Raw genomic sequence first — 23015 nt, forward strand, 5'->3', positions numbered from 1 at the left:
ACACAGATGACCTGTCAAACACCTACACTTCCTGCTTCAGGACCTTGTTTTCAACCTCACCACTCCTTCAGACTGGACTATTAAGTCTCAAGCTCAAGCATCCTGTTTCCTTGACCTCATTCTCCACCCATCTGATGCACTTAACTATAACTATTATCAGAACTATCTTTAGAGTTGTCCAGAGGGCACAATTCATTGGAATCTAATGAATTTCCTTCCCCTTAGGTGAACCTTCAACAGCTTCCATTTGGGATTATAATTACTATATCACCAGCATCATCAACTTCCTCATCTGTTTGCCTTTTTCTCTTAACAGCCAGGCAGCAGCTCAACTGGACAAACTCAACTGTTTCCTCTAGGCCTTTGAGTAGGACCGTCACTTGTAACATCAGTTCATGCTCAGACTCAAATGTTCAAAGCTCTTCCTACCTCCTTCTCTCTCCCTCAGCCTTCCGAGTGCTGGGATTACAGATGGATTCTACCACACCCAGCTTCCTTCTGTATTTCTCTGGTTAGTTTGCTGTCACCTTCTGCTCCAGTTACCTGGACCAACTCACTCTCTGTTTCTCTCCTCTCTCCCTTCCCCTCTCTCTTTCATAATTTCTTTCTTTCTTAACATTCTATTTTGCATATGTATGTATGAACATGTTCATGTTTGTATATGTGTGTGTACACACGCGTGTATATGAAGGCCAGACGTTGACACAGTATCTTCTTTTTTTAATTCTTAAAAATATTTATTTACTTTTATTTATATGTATGTATGTGTGTGCATGCATGAATTTATGTGCATTGTGTGTGCCCGAAGAGGCCATAGGGCACTGGATCCCCTAGAGCTGGAGTTACAGATCGTTGTGGATCTAATGTGGATTCTGGGAGCTCAGCCCAGGTTCTCTGCAAGAGAAGTAAGTGCTCTTAATTGTTGAACCATCTCTCTAGCCCCCAAGTGTCTTTTTAATTAAAATTTTTATGCATATAGGTGTTTTGCTATGTGTTTGTCTGTGCACTATATGTTTGTCTGGTGCCTGGGGAGGCCAGAAGCAAGCACTGGATCTCTTGAGACAAAAGTTATAGACAGTTATGAGTTACCATGTGGGTGCAGGGACTTGAACCCAGGTTGTCTAAAAAGCAGAAGGGCTCTTAACTACTGTGCCATCTCTCTAGCTCCCCTGAGTGCCTTTCTTGACTACTCTTCAAGTAGTCTAGCTAACCAGCTTGCCCCTGGGATCCTCTGTCTCCACCTCTTGAGCTCTGGGATTACAGGCAGACCACCTACTTCCCAAACCCAGTGCTGACATCTGTGTGGCTAATGCTTTATCCCGAGCCACCGCTCCAGCCACAACCATCACCACGTTCTCCAATGGTAAAGCCATCTTGTTCTTAACAGGTGGCTTCACCATCTATTTCAGAGACAAAAGCTGTCTGACAGGAACTCCCTCAACTTTCCTCTGTGAACCTCGCAGACATCCACATCTTTCTCCTGCCATCTTTTAGTGGCAGGGCCCACCTCTCCCTTCGGCTTACACACCGACTCAGAAGAAACTGACCACAAGTTATCTTTTCCCATGAACCTCTCGCTTGCTACCAGACTCTTCCCATTAGTATTTGCTTAAGTTTCCCACCCTTCCTCAGAAGCTTTCCTCTTGTCCTCTGGACACTCACTCTCTGCACGGCTGCCCCCACTTCTCCACTCGCACTCATCTTCAATCTGCTCAACAAGTTTCTGCTTGGAAATGGCTGTCCCTCCCCGTTGTAAGATATTACAGACATTATTTTTTTTCTAGATTACTGATATGTTAGCAGTTAGGTCTGTATTCAACACAAATCTAACCAGCCATTCCATCTGCTTCTAAGTCTTTTAATGAGTTGCACTGTGCTTTTGATAAAAGACAAAACCCTCCTTTGGCATGGCTTTCTCGCTTACTTCCATGGCTCAGCATGTCACCCACTGTCCTATGCCCAGTGTTTAGTTACGCCGGAGCGTTCACGCAGGCAGTGCCCTGACCGCTCACATCCATCTTCTTCCTCGCCCTTCAGAGGGTACGCTCTTGGATCTTCTGGCCTGCTGGGTCAGCTCCTTGTTACACTGCCTCATCGCACCTCCTTTCTTCCTTGGTAACAGCCATTGTTTTACACCTTCTTCTCTGAAGACCATAGCTTAGTGGGCGTGTTCCCAATCTACTTTGTTACTCATCGTAACCCAGCACCTGCTAACAACCCATAGCAAGCAAGGACATGGGCAAATCCAAACAGACTAGACCAGGTCACTCCAGGACAGTTTTGGGACTAACTTTGGTACTGATGCTAGATTGCTTCAGGGCACTGTTGTTTCGTGCACTTCTTCCTTTGTGCACTGATACCCAAGTTCATCTGGTCCCAAGGTCTCCCATGTTCCCTCCTTTTGCTACAACTGCAATCTTAGGCCAATATAGCCCTTATAAGTTTTCTAAATGCTTTCTGGGAACACTGATCCCCAGTTTTGCTTATGTGATGGATCACAGTTGCTTTCAACTGCAACTGTACTGCACCGCAGCAGCAGCAACCAGAGGGCCAGAAAGCCTAAAGTCTTTACTACCTGGGCCTCAGAGTGCTGCCCCGGTACAAAGGACCAAGCGGGACACTCACTGTGTACTATGGGGAAAGTCGAGCAGGTGTGTCATCGTGACAAAGGGGTGGTTCAGAGTTTCGATGGGAGTGATCCTCTTATCAGCATCTATGGTCAGCATCTTCTTCAATAGGTCAATGAATTCCCGTCGGTCTGCCTTCTCTACCAACATGTCACTCCCTTCCAAATCTGTTGTCATGTTCACCTGGAAGCAAACAGGGACAGGGGCGTAAGAGCCAGAGTATACCCTATAACCTCCTCTGATCTCAAGCCCATCTCAGCTGCCAGAGGGTAGATGGCCCCCAGTGGAAGTCATGGCTTTGTGTGCTGCCACTGTCTGTAGGTCATGGTTTCTTGATGTGGGAGGGTTTTCTATCTATCTATTTGTTGCTTTCATTGGTTAGTTAATAAAGAAAACTGTTTGGCCTGATAGGTCAGAACATAGGTAGGTGGGGAAGACAGAACAAAATGCTGGGAAGAAGGCAATGAGGCAGATGCCTCAGGCAGACGCCATAGCTCTCCTCTCCGAGATAGATGCAGGTTAAGATCTTTCCCGGTAAGCTACCACCTTGTGGTGCTACACAGATTATTAGAAATGGGTTAATCAAGATGTAAAAGTTAGCCAGTAAGAGGCTAGAGATAATGGGCCAAGCAGTGTTTAAATGAATACAATTTGTGTGTGGTTATTGCAGGTGTAAAGCTAGCCATGCGGGAGTCGGGCAGGACAAAAAGCAGGCCTGCTCACTTCCTCACTACAGTTTCTTATACTGTAAGAACAGAATGGCCGAGGCAGTCAGGCACCAGGTAGAGGTGGGGGCAGAAAAGACGCTACCATGGTCGATACTTGTAAATATATCCCAGTGGTAAGGCACAAAACCGCTCCTGTTTTAACTGGCTAAGAAAAATGCAGCTTTTGTCACACCTTATTAAAAATAACCACAGTATGAAAGGTTCTGGAGATTGATTGCATAACAAATACTCCTGAACTTTATGTTTAATAAAGGCTAAGATGAGAAACTTTATGCTCTATGTTTTACTACAATCAAATAATGACAAAGAAATACACACACACACACACACACACACACACACACACACACCTCAGAATTTCTAAGATATAGCATAGAAGAAGATAGAAAAAGGTTCATCCAACCGTGGAGGGAGAAAGAAGAGCCTGCGTTCCCTCTTCCTTCACCTTCATGACATCTCCCTTCTCATAGCCCCTGAGAAGACTAGACTGAAAAGATTTTAGTTTCTGTGTTCCCTGCAGTCACTTCCAGCCAAGGAGGTGTACCTGGACACAGGACTATTCTCCCAATGCCAGGTCTCTACTAGTATGGCCTTTAAAGGGCTTGCTTGTGGTGCTTTCTGTTTGTTTTCAAGAGGGGCTCCGGGAAGCAATTCCAGTTTTCACAGACCACTTAAGCTACTAATCAACTGACAAGGGCACTTTCCTCAGAAGCAGAGGCTCTGCTTACACTCATCTTTGCTAAGAGGTGTGCTACGACTTCATTTCTCAGTATTTTAACAGAAAACTCATTCTGGGTTGCTCTGAGTTTGGACTAGTCTCTAACTAAAAATACCCAGTGATCTGGAATTATCTCTGACACAAAGGTAAGAAAAAGTCTCTGCTCGCGAGCTGACAGTGACTGAGTGTAGTGGTCTGAATTGGATTCCCCTAAAAGCTTAAATTCAAGTCCTGATCTGTGGAAGCTATAAATGTGACCCTGTTTAGAAATAGGGTCTTTGCAGATATAATCAAGTTAAGACGAGGCCATATTGGATTAGGATGGTCCTAAATCCAATAACCAGTGCTTTTAAAGGAGAAGAGATCTGACACTGAGACAGAGATGACACAGGATGAGAGCCGTGGAGGTAAGGGCTAGAGCGATGCATTGCAGGTAAGGAATTCCGAGGCTGCTAGGAGCCACGGGCAGTCAGGCATATGGGTGCTGTTCTCTAACACCTTCAAAAGGACTGTGGTTCCGAGGACACTGACACCACACACTTTCAGCCTCCAGAACTATGAGAGAATACATGGGTGTTGTCTTAAGCCCTCCAATTCACTCTACCTTGTTATAGAGGCCCTATAAACTGACACACTGAACCAAGGGCATCAACTCCAATACAGCAATGGGCTGGATTTCTCAGCTCTGCAGTGAATGCCTGCCTAGCACATGCAGGGCCATGGGTTTAGGCCCTTTTAGCACCACATTAGTAAGGCTGGCCATTACAATGGAGCTATCCTTCCTCCCTTCCTTCCTTCTTTTCTTCCTTCTTCCCTTCCTTTCTAATTTTTTTCCATGTATTTTATATACTGACCATAGTTTCCCCTCCCTCCTCTCCTCCTGTTCCCTTCTAACCTGTCCATAGCCCATCTACTCCTTCTTCACTCCATTCAGAAAGGGGCAGGCCTCTCATGGGAGTCAGCAAAGTAGGGCACATCCAGCTGAAACAGGACCAAACTCCTCCCCTTGCATCAAGGTTGGGCAAGGAAATCCACCATGGGGACTGGGTTCCCAAACACCAGGTCAAGCACCAGGGACGGATCCCACTGCTAGGAACTCCACAAACAGACCAAGCTACACATATGTAGAGAGCCTAGGTCAGTCCCATGCAGGTTGACCTAGAGTTGGTGAGCTGCTACAAACTCAGGTCAGCAGTCTCTGTGGGTTCCCTTGTCTTGACCTTGACCCCTGTCCCGATACCCCTGAGTCCTGTCCCCCACCCCCTGCACCCTGGCTTGTACAACCCCTCCTCCCTTTCTTCAGGAGGACTCCTGAGCTCAGTTTTTTTTTTTTTTTTTTTTTTTTACTAACTCTGGCATATATTGTTCAAAAGCAAAGTCAATGAGGTAGGGTAGTGGGGGCTTCTACTCTATACTGCTGTTGAATAAATCTCATTGCTGGTGGGTTTTTATTGATTGATTGATTGATTTTGGTTTTTTGAGGCAGAGTTTCTCTGTAGCTTTGGAGCCTGTCCTAGAACTAGCTCTTGTAGATTAGGCTGGCCTCAAACTCACAGAGATGCCCCTGCCTCTGCCTCCCGAGTGCTGGGATTAAAGGCATGCACCACCACTGCCTGGCTATTTTTTTACTTTTTAAGACAGGGTCTTTCTACTTAGCCCTAGCTGTCTTGAACTCGCTATGTAGCCTCAGACTGACAGGGACTGAGTGCTGGGAGTAAACCCTGCCCTGCAGGCATCTATTTTAAAGTGCTGTACTGCACACATCCATAGAGCTTACCTGGGCCATATCATCCAAACAGTTGAAAATGTACTTTCTTGCTTCTTTTGACTTAATCCCCGTCTCAGCTTCATGGTCATCTGGTGTCTATTAGAAAAGGAAAACCTGGTAAGATAGCATCTCTTCACTACATCTCAAGTGCTGGAGCTCCTGCTTCGCTCCAGGGTCTTTTCCTCACCTTGTAGAGAAGGAGACTTGGGCTCCTTTCTCTATTCATCCCACTACATCTCATCTTCCTTCCTAATCTGATGCAGCTACCAAAGATTCTAAAGAGAGCAGGAAAGCAACACCCTTTTGCCTCTGCAGCTTTCTGTAAGCTGAAGGTAAGATTTCACTGTGGAAGACCAGAGCCCTTCCTGACATGCTTTAAAATTTTATTTTACTTAACAATCCCTTATGCCTACAGCTCCTAGCTGTTTCAAGGCATGTTAACTTACTAAATGCTCTTCATAACCATGACCATTAGGATGACTGCTCTCACCTTCTACTATATATGTGAACACAAGAATACATAGCTCCGGGGACCTATCAGAGCCCCTGGCCAACAAGTAGCACCTGTTCGCAGAGCCTGAGCTCTGTGCTGCTCTCCCAAAGACCCCCAATACACTACTGGCTGGGAACCCACTGCGGCGACTTGGCATGGGATTTGGACTCATTCATGGATCTAAGGTAATTTATTCTGGCTATAGGCCAGCACACTTAAAGCAGCCCAATCCCTAAGAGCAGCTGAACTCAAAGAATGAGTTTCCCGGTAAAACACAAGTAGTCATCCTCTACCCCAATCTGGGCTCTTCTTCTGTCTACAGACTTCTCACTGGACCTAACCTTGACAACTCACTGCCATAATTATTGAATGTCAGGAGCTCTATTCATAGCCTGAGCGCCTGCTTAATTTCCAAATATCAACTTTTTGAAAGTACGTATTATCTTCAAACTGTATTAGGATTTGGTTGGATCCTGTCAAAACCAACCAAACCAAACCAAACCCACTAAAATTAAACCTACTGCAAAAAAATGAACATACAATATCCTTAAGGTCTTTATTACTTTTTCCTTCCCAGGAAAAGTATGTTAGTTTTAATTATGAGACACAGGTTAAAGTAAAAGCAAAATATGTTTCCATTAAGGTAAAATCACCAAAAGTCTATGGTGTCCAGCAGGGCACTACACGGGCCTGGATGAATCAGATCAGCCCTCTTCCCAAGGGCTTGTAACATTTGCATTGCTTAGGCTGCTTTCATTGCCTGGGAAATGTCCATCAGTCTATACTAGGAAATTCCCTCTGTACCCTACAGGGCCCAGCACAAATATTCTTCCTCGACTTGGCCCCTGGCCTAGCTTTTTCTTGGCTCACTTGGATCACTTGTGTTTCCCACATTCTTTCCTCCCAGGAGGAAGATACTCCATTTGGTAGCCCAGAGCTTGGGGCATTAGTCCTATCTCCCCATGGACAGTGAGCTCCCTAAAGGTGAGGTATGGCAGCTTCATCTACCTAGCACAAATTAGTCACCAGGGATCAAGTCCCATAAATCCAGCAGTCTTTCCAGGAGATACAGCCTCTCAGGCAGCAGGAGGCCAAAGGAACAGGTCTTTCAAACATTCAGATCCAGCCACACCTTGCATTCACAACTATATCCTATATCAAATTAAAGCTATCAATTTGAAAATATCAAAAGCTCGTTTTTGTCTTTCCTTCTTTCTTCACTATTGGGCCACCAGAGTGGAATGGAGGGGTGTTTTTCCTACCTTTAGCCTCCATAAAGGATATGGAGAGTCGGTGTCACGGTTGAAAAACCTAGTTGTCTTTGTCCCTGCACTTAATAAATATTCCGCTGGCAAACCCTGTGTTTGTGAAATATACCGAATCTGCAAGAAAAAATGAGAAAGAGGTCAGGGCTTTTCCTGTCACTGTACATATGGTATACTGATGACTCTAGCGGCTTTGAGAAAAAATGGAATTATTAGTTTTAGAGGGGGAAAAAAGGAGCAAAGAAACACACACACACATACACATACACATACACAGGGTGGAGAGATAAGAAAACAAAGGAGCAAAGAAACAGACAGAGAGAGAGAGAGAGAGGGAGGAAGAGAGAGAGAGAGAGAGAGAGAGGGAGAGGGAGAAGGAGGGAGAGGGAGAGGGAGAAGGAGGGAGAGGGAGAGGGAGAGGGGAGATAAGAGGAGCCAGGCAAGAGCAACAGTAAATCAGCCCATAAGAATATCAGAGGCCAGGGTCTACGCGAAATGGTAATCTAGGAAAGTCTGGATGGAGAATGAAGTCACACAGCGAACTCTTGTGTCACCCAGACCTACCTGATCATACTCGGAAGCTCCTGGATATAACGGCCAGCCCAGGAACAGCTCAGCAATGACACAACCAAGGGACCACATGTCAATAGCCTCACAGAATGGCAAACCAAGGATGATCTCAGGGGCCCTGGAGAGGAACAATGGGAAGAACCATTGGTGCTCTAGCTCTCTCCTGGGGTACACCATGACTGCCTGTGTGGGGTCTGTGGTCTTTGAGAGAGGCCTGCTTTGCAATGACCTCTCCAACCTTTGGCTTTATCATCTAGTTAGAAGGGGACGTAGTTAGCCTGGCAGTGCAGAGTAAGGGCAGGTGGGTGGCTGTACAACAGACCCACAGTGACGCATGTCTGTGGGCTTCACACCATCACACTCTGGCCACAAGCTCATGAACTGATAACAACAGCAGAAACAGTAGGGAGTTAGTTTTTGTAGCTGAACACCTGGAATTCTTTATAAAGAATGCCTGGTTTTTAAAAAGGAATTCTGAAACAGTCTACTTTCAAGCATACATAAAAATAGCTGCCCCCACTGAAAATAAGGCAGTTAAGGCCAATAGCCATTCTTCATGGCCTTTGTTTCAGGCATCTGTATCACAGTTCCTCAGAGGAACACTGCTATTACTCTTCCCACCAGTTTCTAAGTGGCTAATCTCTATGAAAGTTCTTTAATGTTACAACTGTAGAACCCCATTCATGAATAGACCATCTTGAGAGTTAACCAGCATTCCGTTATAAACCCAACAAACAGATCACTTCTGACTGTAGGACCTAATGTCCCTGCAAATGACAGACAAGGTCACATCCTAGAAATTTCAAAGAAATTTTAAAGAGGAAAGTATTTGGTATCCAAAACCAGACTACAAAATATACCTTCTTTTAAGTTTTATGAATGTACATGTGTATGTATTTGTTTGAGGGACAAGAGGACACTAGGTTCCTTGGAGCTGGAGTTAGAGGCAGTTGTGAGTTACTCAACATGGATTCTGGGAAGCAAACTTGGGTCTTCTGGAAGTGCACCACAGATCGCTCCATCACCTATACCTTCTATTTTAGGCACCTGTCCTGACTAGGTAAAATACTATGCTTTGGTACGAGACAGGCTCAGGGTTTGAGGGGTAACTACAGTTGACCTGCTTTGAATGTGCTCAGTGCATTGTGTTGATAATGAAATGCATTAGCTTAACCTGCTTCCTCTACACGGTTTCCATGCCACAGAGCCATGTCAGGAGCACCGCTGTGCCATACTTTAGAAGTTGGGGTGGGAGTGAAGAGTCAGGGGTCTTTCTGCAAGTTTGGTCACCTTTCTCCTTGCTGGGACAAAGGAAAGGAGGTAGTAATGAAACCACTTCTATCAGCCTCACATCTTCCCCTTCTAGCTCAATACTTTTTGGTTATAAAACAGCCATTGTCACCTCCTTTTAGATTTGCCCTTATTGCTATCATGTGTGTGTATATGGAGGCCAGAGGACATCCATGGGTTTCAGTCCTTAGGCGCTACCCAGGCTGTCTCACTGGCCTGGAACTTACCAAGTAGTCTAGGCTGGCTGGGAAACAAGCCCTACGGATGCTGCCTGTCTCTGTCTTCCTAGTGATGAAATTACAAGCATACACTATTATTCCTGGGTTTTGTTTATTTGTTTTTTGAGATGGGGTTTCTTTGTGTAGCCCTGGCTATCCTGAAACTCTCTCTGTAGCTCAGGCTGACTTTGAATTCTCAGAGATCCACTTGCTTCTATCTCCCGAGTGCTGGGATTAAAAGTGTGCACTACTACTACCTGGCTCATTTCTGGCTTTTATTACAGGGGTCCTGGAGATTAAACTCAGGTTACCAAGTGAGTTATCTCCCCTATGAAACAGTATTGAAAAACAAAATCCCAAGTGTTTTGCTGCAAAGTTTTGGGTTTTCAGATATACGTGTGCTTCTGTGGTGCTCCCACGGTTGCTCTGAGCAGCAAGGAGCGTGTTACAGTTTGGATACTGAATGCCTCCCAGAGACCTGGGTATTTATTTAGGGGTTGGTCTCCAGTGTGGAATCATTGGAAGGAGGTGGAATTTTTAGCAGTTTTAACCTAGTGGAAATTTCCCTGGGGATACGCCCTTATAAGAAGAGACTGTGGGTCACTTACCCCTGAGTCTTTCCCATGTGGCATGAAAGGTTTGCTTTGCCATTTACTCCTGCCTGTGTGCTGCCTCAGTCAATCCTTATACTGGAACTTCCAAAACTGGGAGCCAAATGAAGTCACTTCTAAGTAAACTATCTTAGGCATTTCCTAAAGGTGAGGGAGAGTTGACTAGAACAGAGGAACATCACTGCTAGGAACATCATTGCCTTAATGCCATCTAAAAGGTATTCCTGTCCATGCTCATTCCCTGTTCGTAACAGCTGCCAGCCCCTCCCCCTCCAGCCTTTGTTTGCTTTAGTGCAGTTGGTACCTATATGTGTGGGCTACTGAGGTTGCTTGTGCTCACCAACATCCACAAGCTGGGGATGCCAGTGCCTGTTCTACATTGTATGCCCACCTCGATGAGCCTTGATTCCATCACCTGTCTAAGTCACCTGTATCTTGGGGACCCTAGTCCAGGACTCCCAAACCTATTTCTCATGATGTGTAGCTAATGAGATGGCTGGCAGATGCCTTTGGAGATAGTCTATTCATTTAAGAAAAAAACCACATCTCTTAGGAAGGGGATGCTTGAAAAAAATAGTAGAGAAAAATGAGTGTTACAAGCTGCTTTTCTTCCTCCTCTCTGTTCTAGAGTCAGATGTGTTCCTGCTTCTGCCACATGTGGGTTCAGGTCTGTCCATCAGAGTTCCTACTCAGGCTTTCCTCAGCAGCCTGCCAGTTATGGTCCTCATGTCTGAGGCATCACATCCCAGCCTCCAGCCCCCGGGTCAGGAACAGGTGTATGTAGTTCCCTAGAGTCTTCCCTGCATCTGACAGTGGGCAATTTCTGTCAAGTTAATTGACTGGTTCTTGTGGCCTCCATGTTGACAGCTTCCAATCTCTCAATCAGGCCTCTGTTCCTAGGGCTGTGAATGATACAAACATCTGGGCATGCCCTGCAGACACTTTGGTGATGTCCTTTGGTAAGAAACACCAGATATAGATTTCTGCAACTGCCTATATGAGCAGGGCCTGTGAATGTTGTTCTTTCTCAGTCTACCAGGAGAAGGAAATGGCAGTCACTCATGGTACTATGGTATGTACATACAGCAGAATATTTTTTTGCTTTGACCATAAAGATTATACACTTAAGCACTTGGCTAGACGAATAAAGACAAAAGAAATAGAAACCAGGTCTGTCTATGACAGGCCTTCCAAGGTAGAAAGGCAACACTAAAACAAGGGACAAGAGTAGAAAACACGAGTGGTATAAGCACAGACATGAAAGAGCACCTAGCACAGCACACCATGCCTCAGCAGCGCCTGCTTTGGTAAAACAAAACAGAATGCAAGGACAAAGTAAACAAACACGCATCTTTCCTTAATCCTTCTCTCTGTGTTAGCTGGATTATCTGCTTCCTCCACATACCATTTCTCATAGCAATGGCCTCCTAAAGTTCCTCCCTCTTCACAACATACTGGCTTTGTAACGTTTTCTGGTGGGCTTCAGATGTGTCTACACTCATGAGCCCATACTAGCAAGATTAGGATGGTCTTGTCATATACATTGGCCAGCATCTCAGCTCTACGACTGGAGAGCTGCCTTTCTCCTATACAAATGACTATTGCTCCTGCTTTCCAATAGCTATCCCTAGCTTTCTAGGGGCCACTTTACCATACCCAAATTTCTTACCTGTTAATACCCTTTGCTAGAACATCCTCCTCCTTCATCCAACTGCTTCATGTCCCCTGTTCTTTTCCTTCTATTCATTTCCAAGTGATTATCAAAGTTTTGTGTTCAATATAAATAATATGCTGCACTGGGGATACAGTTCAGGGGTCGTGTACTTGCCTAGGGATACAGCTCAGGGGTTGTGTACTTGCCTAGGGATACAGCTCAGGGGTAGTGTACTTGCCTAGGGATACAGCTCAGGGGTAGTGTACTTGCCTAGGGATACAGCTCAGGGGTAGTGTACTTGCCTAGGGATACAGCTCAGGGGTAGTGTACTTGCCTAGGGATACAGCTCAGGGGTAGTGTACTTACCTAGCAAGCACAAGTTTCTCAGCTTACTCTCCAGTATTACAAAAAAAGGTATATTGAAATCTTAATTATATAGATATGGGGTTGTTATAAATAGTTAAAATGAAGCTGTACCATAGAGGGTGGGTTCTAATCCAATGACTGATGTCCTTATTAGGATGGGGAAATTTGGGCACAGACAATGAAAAGACAGTGTAGAGACAGAGGTAGACTGCATTTATGTGCCACAAGCCAAGCAGCCTTGCACATGAAAAAGAGGAGCTACTTTTCCCAAAGTCAGGGTGGGTGAGATATGATATGTGCCATGCTAGATGTCTTTCATGTCTACAGCCACAAAAAGGCAGGGAAAGATCATTTCCTCAGTCTCCATGGCCCAGCTACCATCCTGATTTTGGTCTTCTGTGCTCCTGAACAGCAACAAAGTAGCTGCTGTTTCAAGCCATGCATTTTGTGGTCCTTGTTTGCAGCACTAACCCTTAGAGGTTTAACTTCTACATCTAAATCTCAGTCTCATTTTGAACTGTCTTTCCCGCTCCAGGCTCATATCTGACAGCCTGGAACCTCATATGCTATATCACAGTCATGTCAAAACTCAGTTCTTCCTCTGTCTTCCTCATTCTACTAAATGGACCCAACATTCCCATCCTCACCCAGGATTGGCCTCCTATTCCCCTTTCCCTTTATTCCCTCCACCACCCACTTCATCTGTGTGCCCACATCCAAAGTCTACCTCAAATCAGTTCCTATTCCCCTTCTCCCTCAGCACCGCTCTGGCCCCAGCGACTGCTTCACTTGGCGCTGGCTCCAAGAGCCACGTGTTTCAAGTCCTCAGAGGCTCTTGCAGCACTCAGAATATATCCAGGAACACCATCCTCCTCAGTTAAGGACCCAGTTTGCCCTTCCACTGTCACTTCAAATCACTGTCCGAGTTCAATAGGCTCTGGTGCCAGCAGCGTCTTTTAGACTTCCAGAACACCTTAAGCACCTGTGGGCCTGCAGCCTTCAGGTAATGTAGTTGATTCTGCTTCTGTGCTTGCCCCATAGCTCTCCAAGAGCTGCCTCCACATCCTTCACATCTCTGCTTAATTGTCACTGCCACAGACAGACCTCCCCTGACACCAGTTAGTCTCCATCTCCAGTGCCATAAATGTCACTTTATAGCACTTTCCCCAATAACCTTCCTCCTGTCTCTCTCCCTCTACCAAGCCCATGAGGGTAGCACAGTGCTCGGCATTTAGTAGCCACTCAATCAATACAGATGTGTTGATTGAATAAACCTTGATTAAATATAAGAAAGTGTGAAAACATGAGTCAGGCTGGGAGTTCTGAGGCACTGCAAAGGAGAGTGAAGGGGAGTCTTCACAAGGAACTAAGCCTGCGCACTGCTGCAGGAGACTCAACCAGGGATGAACAGGCACTGAGGCCCAAAGGGGCAGGTGCAATAGCAGCCCATGCTCAGCTGCACAGGCACCTGAGCAAGAGAGACGAGGAAACCCTGTGTGTCTGTTGCAGATGCTAAAAACGACGGACAGCAAGAGAGGCAGAGTGTGGAAAAGTGGGAGTGGTGCCAGGGTCTGGTAGTCCAGAGACTCAGTCCAAGCCCTCTTTTTTTTTTTTGGAGGGGGAGGATCACTGTCCCTACAGAGGAGGTCACTAGACTGTACCACAAAGCTGCACACAGCTCAGAACCCACTTTAGTTCCTAGCTAAAACAAGCATCCCTCAGCCCACCCCTCTATTGCACTCATTAACTGATCTCTTGCGTTCGGGTTCAGCCTTGCCTCACATCTCAGAGAATAAGTTCCACACATGAGACCTTTTTCTGATCTATCTTTCTCTGCCCCCTACCCCTTCCAATCTTCCCTACTCAAACATATGCTGCTCACTTTGCGACTGCTGACTACACTCGTAGATCAAGATGTAAACATGAATGGCAGATTGCTCCAAGAGATATTAACTGAGCATCTGCTACCCCCAAAGAGCCATACTAAAGAAATATCCCTGTGATTATTTGGGGCAACATAAATCCTTTAAACATACATGTTAAAAGAAATTGCACCTAAGAAAATGGAAACCATTTCTTACATCTCAACAAGACATTAAAAATTCTATATTGAGAGGGGGGTTTCATTGGCTAGCTCACGATAGCTCTAGCCGGCACTGAGCTCACAGAGATTCACCTGCCTCTATGTTTTGAGTGTTAGGATTAAAAGTGTGTACCACATGCCTGACTAAATTATAGTTTCCAATAAAAGAATAAATTCTGCTATTTTTGACCCATTAACACATTTGCCTATCTGTCCTGTTTTAAATCTGTAAGAACAAGGTCTGTGTCTCATTTATTTTAGAATCCAAGCCACATACACTGGAGCTGCTCTTTCAATAGCTATTTGAATCCTCGGGAAAGAAAGATTCTTCCCAGGCCAGTGAGGTGGCTCAGCAGGTAAAGGTATTTGCCATGCAAGCCTATAGCAACCTGAATTTGATCCTGGAATCAGGGTAAAGGTGGACAGAGAAAACTGACACACAGTTGCCCCTGATCTTCACATGTATGGTACTGCATACACAGCACTAATAATAGTAAATAAAATTTATTAGAAAAAGCCACTCCTCTCTTTGGCTGCCAGCAATTCTTGGGAATAGGAGTCTACTCTGCTGTGATTCTGCAGATACCTTGTTCCCATGCTGTTAAACAACAAGGCTCTGAGCTCATGGAGGCTCACAAGTCAATTCTAAAGTTTGTTTCTTTCTGTTCTGCTTCTCTGACACATGCTTAATGGCTGTCAAAGTGTCCACTATTTCATGAAGCACTCTGGCCAGTGGTCATTTAAAATTGGGCTTTGGCTTCAGCTGTACTCACTCCCTTATTCAAATATTCAGCTATGAGCCACTATTATTCAGTGTTACTATGTGCCAGGCACTAGGCTGGGGGCTGAAGATTAAACAATAAACCAAACTCTGAGGCTCCTTTAGAGGTCACTGTCTAGTCAGAGGCAGCCTCATGCAGGCAGTACAGCTGTACCACACGAAATGTGTACATAGGATATGAAGAAGGGCAAACTGGGAGAGGAAAGACAGAGCTGGGGGCTTCCCACAAGAGGTCTGAACAGTCTTGGTACATGGCAAGGCAGGGGCAACCTCCAGGCACAAGGCAGTGAGTATTCCTCCCGTGTCACGGCTGTACTGCCAGTGCCCGGGGCATGGAAGGAACTTACTACACATTTCTAGAAGAAATGACTGCCAAACGCAGCTCCCCAGCAGTTCCCCCGGAGGCTGGCAGCATCATCTTGGCAACTGCTGTGACAAGAAACACACTGCCCTGGCTTCCCTAGGTTCGGGAGGGCTGTGTCATTTCCATGGAGGTTGTTTCTGTTCTCAGGGTGGATCTCTGTTCTGTGGATCACTCATTTGACATGGCTGCTTCACACATTCACTGCCATGGTGCCACCTCATGCAACCATTGTAAAGACTCTCGTTACTATTTTGGGACATCAAAAATACTTTAAACATATACATGAAGTGTCCCTAAGAAAGAGAGCTACTGTTCCTTTCCAGCACGACCATCACAGGACACTGAACACTTCACTGTTCTATGGGAGATTTAAAAATCTGTCACTTTCAACACAACAATCAGTCAAGCTTTGATATTTATCTCCACTACTCTCTTGACTGCACAAAAGTTAAGTTATTCCTAGATTAGTTCAGATCATGTGACCCTGCAGAGGCTGGCCTCCAAGAGAGACGTGAAGACTGCAGTCAGGAGCCCCGTGTCCATGGGTCTAATCCTAGTACTATTAGACACTGGCTATATACCTCATTCCAGAATGAGGTTCCAGAAAGAAGATTAAATAGAGCATGGTAGGAAATACCTCACATAAGGTCTATCTAGGGCAAGGCATGACACTCAAACAACACTGAAAACACTAAGTCGCCTATTATCTGACTTAATTTTTTTTTTTGTTTTTCAAGACAGGGTTTCTCTGTGTAGCCCTAGCTGCCCCAGAACTAACTCTTGTAAACCAGGATGTACTCAAACTCATGGAGATCCACCTGCCTCTACCTCCCAAGTGCTGGCATTAAAGGTGTGTGCCACCACCGCCTGGTGACTTTAATTTATATGGCAGCAATCAAACAAAAAGAACACTCATTTTCTGTTTTCATTTCTGGTGCTCTGAATTCAACCCAGGGCCTCGCTCATGCTAGGAATGTGCTCAACACTGTTCCTTTTCGGCATCTCAAGGATGCCTTTTCCTCTTACACACTGGAACCCACCGCCACAGACCGCTCACCTCTAGAAACAGAACTGGCCTAGAACCCAGTCTTCCATTTATTTGGCAATAGATGGTGGCAGCATGCATAAAGCTACAAGGCTAGGACTGAAAATGCAGCACCTGTCCTGTGCTGTGGGCAGTCATCCTATCAAGCTGGTAGTTGTGATGCCAGAGTGATGCCCTGGGAACAAAGCCCAGGGAAGAGGCCTAAGGATCCAGGGAAGAGAACCGATACTGTGTGTGCTCCCAACACTCAGTGCAGCAGACGTCTTGATGCAGGAGTCAGGCACATATTCTGCTTACTCCAGTAGCCTCAGCTAACCAGTGGCCCAGAGTCAAGGCCTTACCATTGTTCACAGTGCTTGGATAAAGCAAGGTTCACGTGCATTCCTGATACGGGTGATCAGTCTGCAGCTCATTTAGAGAGCCCAGGGAGAGCTGAGCATTTCTGGGAAAATGCGACTCAATTTCTCCTAGTTTTATTTCACCCTGTATAAAATGTGATTATTAATCTTACTTTTTCTCTTGTCTGTATAGTAGCTTATGAAGATAAATTATGGCCAGTAGAATTATAAAGTGGTATGAACTCCTTGGAAGCAAGAAACTGTATTAGTCCCTAGTATTTTATAATCACTAATATAATAAGGTATACTCAAATTGAAGAAGAAGTCTGTTCCTACAAATATATGTAGATTGAAAGTAACCTCAGTATGGCTGGGGCAGAAGCAATCAAAATGTAAAATTGTATTTCAGACGGGTTGTTAAATCTTAAGTTTCTATTGCAAAAATAAGGAGACTTGGCAATACTGTCATGAGTTCTGAGTCACTGCTGAGACTGGTGACCTGGAGTGAAGGCATGGAACTACATCAAAGCAACATAGAGACCAAGAAACGGCAGCAGAAATCTAAAGGGTGGAAAGGAAAAGGCGAGTTGAGAGGAACTAGAGCCAGAAACATGAGAGATCCGTAGAAAATAGCCTACACAGTAAGGGCTAGAGAACACCTTACGGTACCACCTAGAAAGAGAATATAGTCTTGGTTCACAGGCAAGGCTGCCAGGAAAACAGTTCTGCATCTATAGGTATGAGACCTTAACAAAAAGCCAGCCACACTGAACCTCATAGAAGAGAAAGTGGGAAGTACACTTGAATGCATTGACACAAAAGATCACTTCTTAAAAATAACCCCAGTAGCACAGACAATGAGAGAAATAATTAATAAATGGGACCTCCTGAAACTGAAAAGCTTCTGTAAAGCAAAGGACATGGTCAACAAGCAAAGACAGCCTACATAATGGGAAAAGATCTTCACCAACCCCATATCAGACAGAGGGCTGATCTCCAAAATATATAAAGAACTCAAGAAAATGGTCATCAAAAGAACAAATAATTTAATAAAAAAAAGTGGAGTACAGGCCCAAACAGAGAACTCTCAACAGAGGAATCTAAAATGGCTGGAAGACACTTAAGGAAATGTTCAACATCCTTAGTCATCAGAGAAATTCAAATCAAAACAACTCTGAGATTCCATCTTACATCTGTAAGAATGGCTGAGATCAAAAACACTGATGGCAACTTATGCTGGAGAGGATGGGGAAAAGGGGACACTCCTGCATTGCTGGTGGGAATGCAAGCTGGTACAACTGCTTTGGATATCAGTGTGGCTGGCGATTTCTCAGAAAATTAGGAAACAACTTTCCTCAAGATCCAGCAATACCACTTTTGGGTATATATCCAAAGGATGTTCAATTGTGCCACAAGGACATGTGCGCAACTATGTTCAAAGCAGCATTGTTTGTCATAGCCAGAACCTGGAAACAACCTAAATGCCCCTTGACCGAAGAATGGATAAGGAAAATGTGGTATATTTACACAATGGAGTACTACACAGCAGGAAAAAATAACAACATCTTGAAATTTGCAGGCAAATGGAAGGAGCTAGAAACATATTGAGTGAGGTAACCCAGACCTAGAAAGACAATTTTCACATGTACTCACTCATAAGTGGTTTTTAGACATAAAGCAAAGAAAACCAGCCTACAAATCACAATCCCAGAGAACTTAGACAACAATGAGGACCCTAAGAGAGATGTGCATGGATCTAATCTACATGGGAAGCAGAAAAAGACAAGATCTCCTGAGTAAATTGGGAGCATGGGAGCCATGGGAGAGGGTTGAAGGGGAGGGGAGAGGCAGGGAGGGGAGCAGAGAAAAATGTAGAGCTCAATAAAGATCAATATATATATATAAACAGTGACGCAAGCCCGGCTCGTCCTAGGTCAGCCGGGAAACCAGAGGGCAGCTGCTGTGATTTGTATTGGCAGTGTTAGCGCTGAAAGATTTTCCCGTGTGTGCACTAATACACATGTATTTTTCGATGCTAATCCTTGATTCCTAGGGATACTCCATCTCTGGCAAGGACACCATCAAAATCAAACTATAGTTCTGTGCTTACATATGGAAGAAAAAGTTGGCTCTGCAACACAAACTGACTATAACACAAAGGCCTCTAATAAATAATACTGGTGGACTGAAGCCAGCTCTAAGATGTCCAAGATATATTCTGACACTAGCATTCCAATGTGCAAGTACGTGGTAGAGGAGATAAAGCAGAGCAAACACACAGTTAGAGACATGTATTTATCACTAATTTGGCTTGACAACATGTAAAAAACAAGGAAGAAGGGAAAGAGGAAAAAATAAAAACAAACTCCTGGCTATGAGTGCATATCTCACTGGGAAATGTTCCTAGGAAGAAACAACTTGATCCTTTCTAGGAAAAGCCACAACAGTTCATCTCACAAACACTCAGCAGCCCTGAGATTCCCAGAATCCTCACCTCCTGGCAGTGCTGTACTTACATTGCCTGTCTCTGGCCCGGGTGGCCTAAATCTTCCAGTCCATGGTATTTTACCAGGAAGTCAAGTTGCTGGAGAGAGCCTGTCCAGGACTGCAGCGCCAGGGTGAGCTGTATGCCAGGGCCATTTGCCAAACTGTATACTCAACCAATGCTAGTGGACAGTTAGTTACTAGCTAGCCCAGGACCCCGAATGATGAGATCTGCTGGCGTCCACATAATGATTTGTTTTTCACTTATAAAATTCCAGGTGCTTGTAATAGTTACAAAATTTTGTTTCACTTTTGTTGAGAAAGACAGACACAAAGAAGTATACAGCAGGGCTAAGAGTTGGCTCAGCACACGAAGTGCAGGCTATGTAAGCAAGGCAACCCGAGTTTGATTCCTAGCAGCTGTATGGAAGCCCAGAAGTAGTAACCCGTGTTTGTAAGCCCAGTGTTGGAGAGTGGAGAGAGGAGGACCCTCTTGGGGTTTTCTGATTAACCAGAGAGTCCCAGCTTAACCAGAAGTTCCAGGCCAGCAAGAGATCCTGTCTCAAAACACCATGGGGATGGCTCCTGAGGAATGACAGCTGAAGCTGACTTCTGGCCTTCATATAGTCACACCAAAAAGAGAGGGAGGGAAGACAGAGTCAAGAGAATGAGAGAACGTGGTGTGTTCATCATGCACACGTGCACACATACAGAGAAATACACAACAAAAATGATTGGAAAGCAAAGACAACTACAGCAAAGAGCATCCCAGAATGTCAAGATCCTCTTGTCCCTTACACACTGTCCCTTCTCCTCAAAGGGGCTCTGCAGCCTGTTCTTTATGCTGCAGACACACAAGATGGCTGAAGTGGATCCCCAGCCTCATGAAACTCCAGACAGGCTGTGTAAGAAGAAACTTGAAAGAACAGAGCTAAGCAGACAGAGCCATGGGCTTTCGGTGACATCTCTTCACAGTTCCTTCTGCTAAGATTTTCTTCTGCTTTGTTAAGTCTGTTGACTAAAGCTGAGAACTAAAATTGGGCAGTTATGGCTTCCACAGGAAAATCTGCTGATACTGGGGAGGGCCAACTCAAACACCTCTGTCCCCTGCTGTCACACAGCTTTCTGAGGGCAACCCCTCTTTCCTTTACCCTGGGAGGAAATTCAGAGTTCAATTCCTATGGATTCACCACACAAACAGCATCTTCCCGATATTCGACCTGGTGACACATATGGAAGCTACCACCAGAGTGAAAATGGATGTCATACCATGGAAGGGACAGCGTCTTCAATGTGAACCTAGTATCCAAGGGCTCACTTTCTACCTCGGAGAAACAGTGATGTCACCTACGTGACACTTGACTGATTTAAACGTCACGATCTCACGGCTTTAACATTTAGCTTCGACTGGTTCATTCTGAGCACTCTGTAAATGTTTGTTGGGTAAATGAGCATGAGCAGAAGAGTGTCAGTCCTTTCCCTCCCACAGAGTCCTGTGCCTGGCCTGCAGAGGCCTCTGTGTCGCTAACCCACAGACAAGTGACTGCACCATAGACAAGGCTTTGCCTTCCACCCTCATCTGTCATTGTAGGGTTAAACAGCAAGCCACTATTTATTGCTGCTGATTAGTGATTAAAGAGAAAACTGACAATAGAAAATTATTCCTTCTTGGAAATGGAGGTACATTTGGTGTCACTGACTAGAATCAGACCAATTCAGAGAACAGAAGCCAGAAACCTGAGCTATGAAAAAGACCCCACAGAACACGAAGGCGATTCACTGCAATGGCAGGGAAAGCACCAGAAGTTTCTTTCTGTTCACAGTATCAAGTAGAGGATTACTAAGAACCAAGGGCCAAAGCCCGCAACATCCTGTAGAGCAAGTTCCCAGCAGAACCTTGGAGCTAGCTGATTGGGTAAGCTGACCCGGCAAGTACAGGATGTGGCTATCTCCAAGCAAGCAGGCATTCATGAGTCTAGATGAGCCACAGGGATGAGGCCAGCTCTTTGGAAAGAGCACATGATCCTGGCTTTGCCAGGAAACCACACTTGCAAAGGGGACTTTCAAGAGCATGCCCTTCAAGTCCAAGGAGGTGAATGCCCACAGAACAGGCTTAACCATGGCTCACTGTCTCGCAGTATGTCCCGAGATTTGCCAAGGGTCAGGATGAAGGAAGAGCTCTCACAACTGTTGGCTGGTTGCTTCAGCAGAAGTTAGGAACAGGAGTATTCTGCTGGACAATGGGGTTATAAACTCTAGCCAAGAGCATCTTATTTAAGGGATAACTTTCAATACTCAAGAGCTGGGGGGTAGAGGGAACAAACAAAACTAAGCCCTAATTTGCTTTGTCTGTCTTGGTTCCCCAAGAACACTCAAATGTCTCTTTAAATCTGCCACTAGGGGGTGCAGAAGTGTAGCAGGTAGGCAACCTGAATGTTTTTCGAACCATCAATTCCTACAGGGATGGATGACATTTCTATGCCCTGGTGACAGCCACTGAATCCTGGAACACTCATAGCAAACTAAGCAGAACACAGAAGATCTTTCTGTTCATGTAAGATGCTGAGCTATTCCCCCAGGTGGCAATACCATTGCCCTATGTTCCCATAAACTGCTGGTTTTATTATAACAATGAGGCCTGTTTTGCAATCCAAGAGCTGGGACTGCAGGCAGGCCTTTGGAATGGAGCAACATTCAGCAAGAGATTAGTGTTCATTTTGTTCTCATGAATACCAAACACTACCCTAGCAGGGTGAGCTAACTGGTGGGTACTGGAACTAAGGAGTTCCCACAGCTGGGGATGAGAAGTGGAGAGGCGGGAAAGAGGAGGGACTTATACAGAGAGCCAGTATGGGGGGCTGAGAGGCAGTACTCTCCACCAAACATTCATTTCCTGTCATTGCCTCCATCGCTTTCAGCACAGCTTTGTGTCTCGGATCCCCGCTTTCCTGTCTTTGTAAGGCTTTCCACTTGGACCTTGTCTCCTCCAGAGCTCCCCCCTTACTAAGAAGAGGTGCTCTCTTCTACGCTCCCACTTAAATTAGAATTGTATCTTACTTCACTGATAACCTGTCTTCTTAAATGAGAAAAATCTAGTCAGCCTTTCATCTAGACTGGAAGCATCTTGGGGCCACAGGCTCTGCACCTGTCATTGCACCTTGTGGTACCCAGCAGAGCCTTATAGCAGTAAGTGGGAGGTGTGAACAGATACTGCCTGGCTTTACTCACAATGATGGCTGTGATGATGGCGGTTCAGTCAAGCACCTTTTCCTTCTACCATAAGAATGCAGTGCAGTAATCACACTATGTGACTATGTGGAGAATGAGCCAAGCAGCAGTTTCTGATCATTTTTAAGGAAAGAAGGGGGAGGGATTGAGCAAACTCTTTGAGTTTTACTTTATAATGTGGGAAATTGCAGGAAAAAAATCAAACAAAAGAAGTACCTACTTTTAGTAGAAGTATGACATGGGTATGACACTTAAAAACATATGTACAAACTGACTTGGTGGTAGGGAAAAAGAACATGCATGAACATGTGTATGTACCATATATACACACATCTGGAGATGAAGAACAGTTACAGAGAAAGGGGTGAGGAGACTAGATAGAAA

General features: G+C 45.1%; 1 protein-coding gene across 1 annotated transcript in view; it reads right to left on the bottom strand.

Moving 5' to 3' along the window:
- The window catches only part of Hipk2 (homeodomain interacting protein kinase 2), a 134803-nt gene that overhangs the window by 48903 nt on the left and 62885 nt on the right, over nucleotides 1-23015 (bottom strand). Inside the window, 4 exon segments of the mRNA XM_042054430.1 lie at nucleotides 2626-2810; nucleotides 5851-5937; nucleotides 7597-7716; nucleotides 8164-8287. Of these exon segments, the coding sequence (XP_041910364.1) occupies nucleotides 2626-2810; nucleotides 5851-5937; nucleotides 7597-7716; nucleotides 8164-8287 (516 nt within the window).

This window comes from Arvicola amphibius, chromosome 2 (assembly GCF_903992535.2).
Source record: "Arvicola amphibius chromosome 2, mArvAmp1.2, whole genome shotgun sequence".
NCBI classification, from domain to species: Eukaryota; Metazoa; Chordata; class Mammalia; order Rodentia; family Cricetidae; genus Arvicola; species Arvicola amphibius.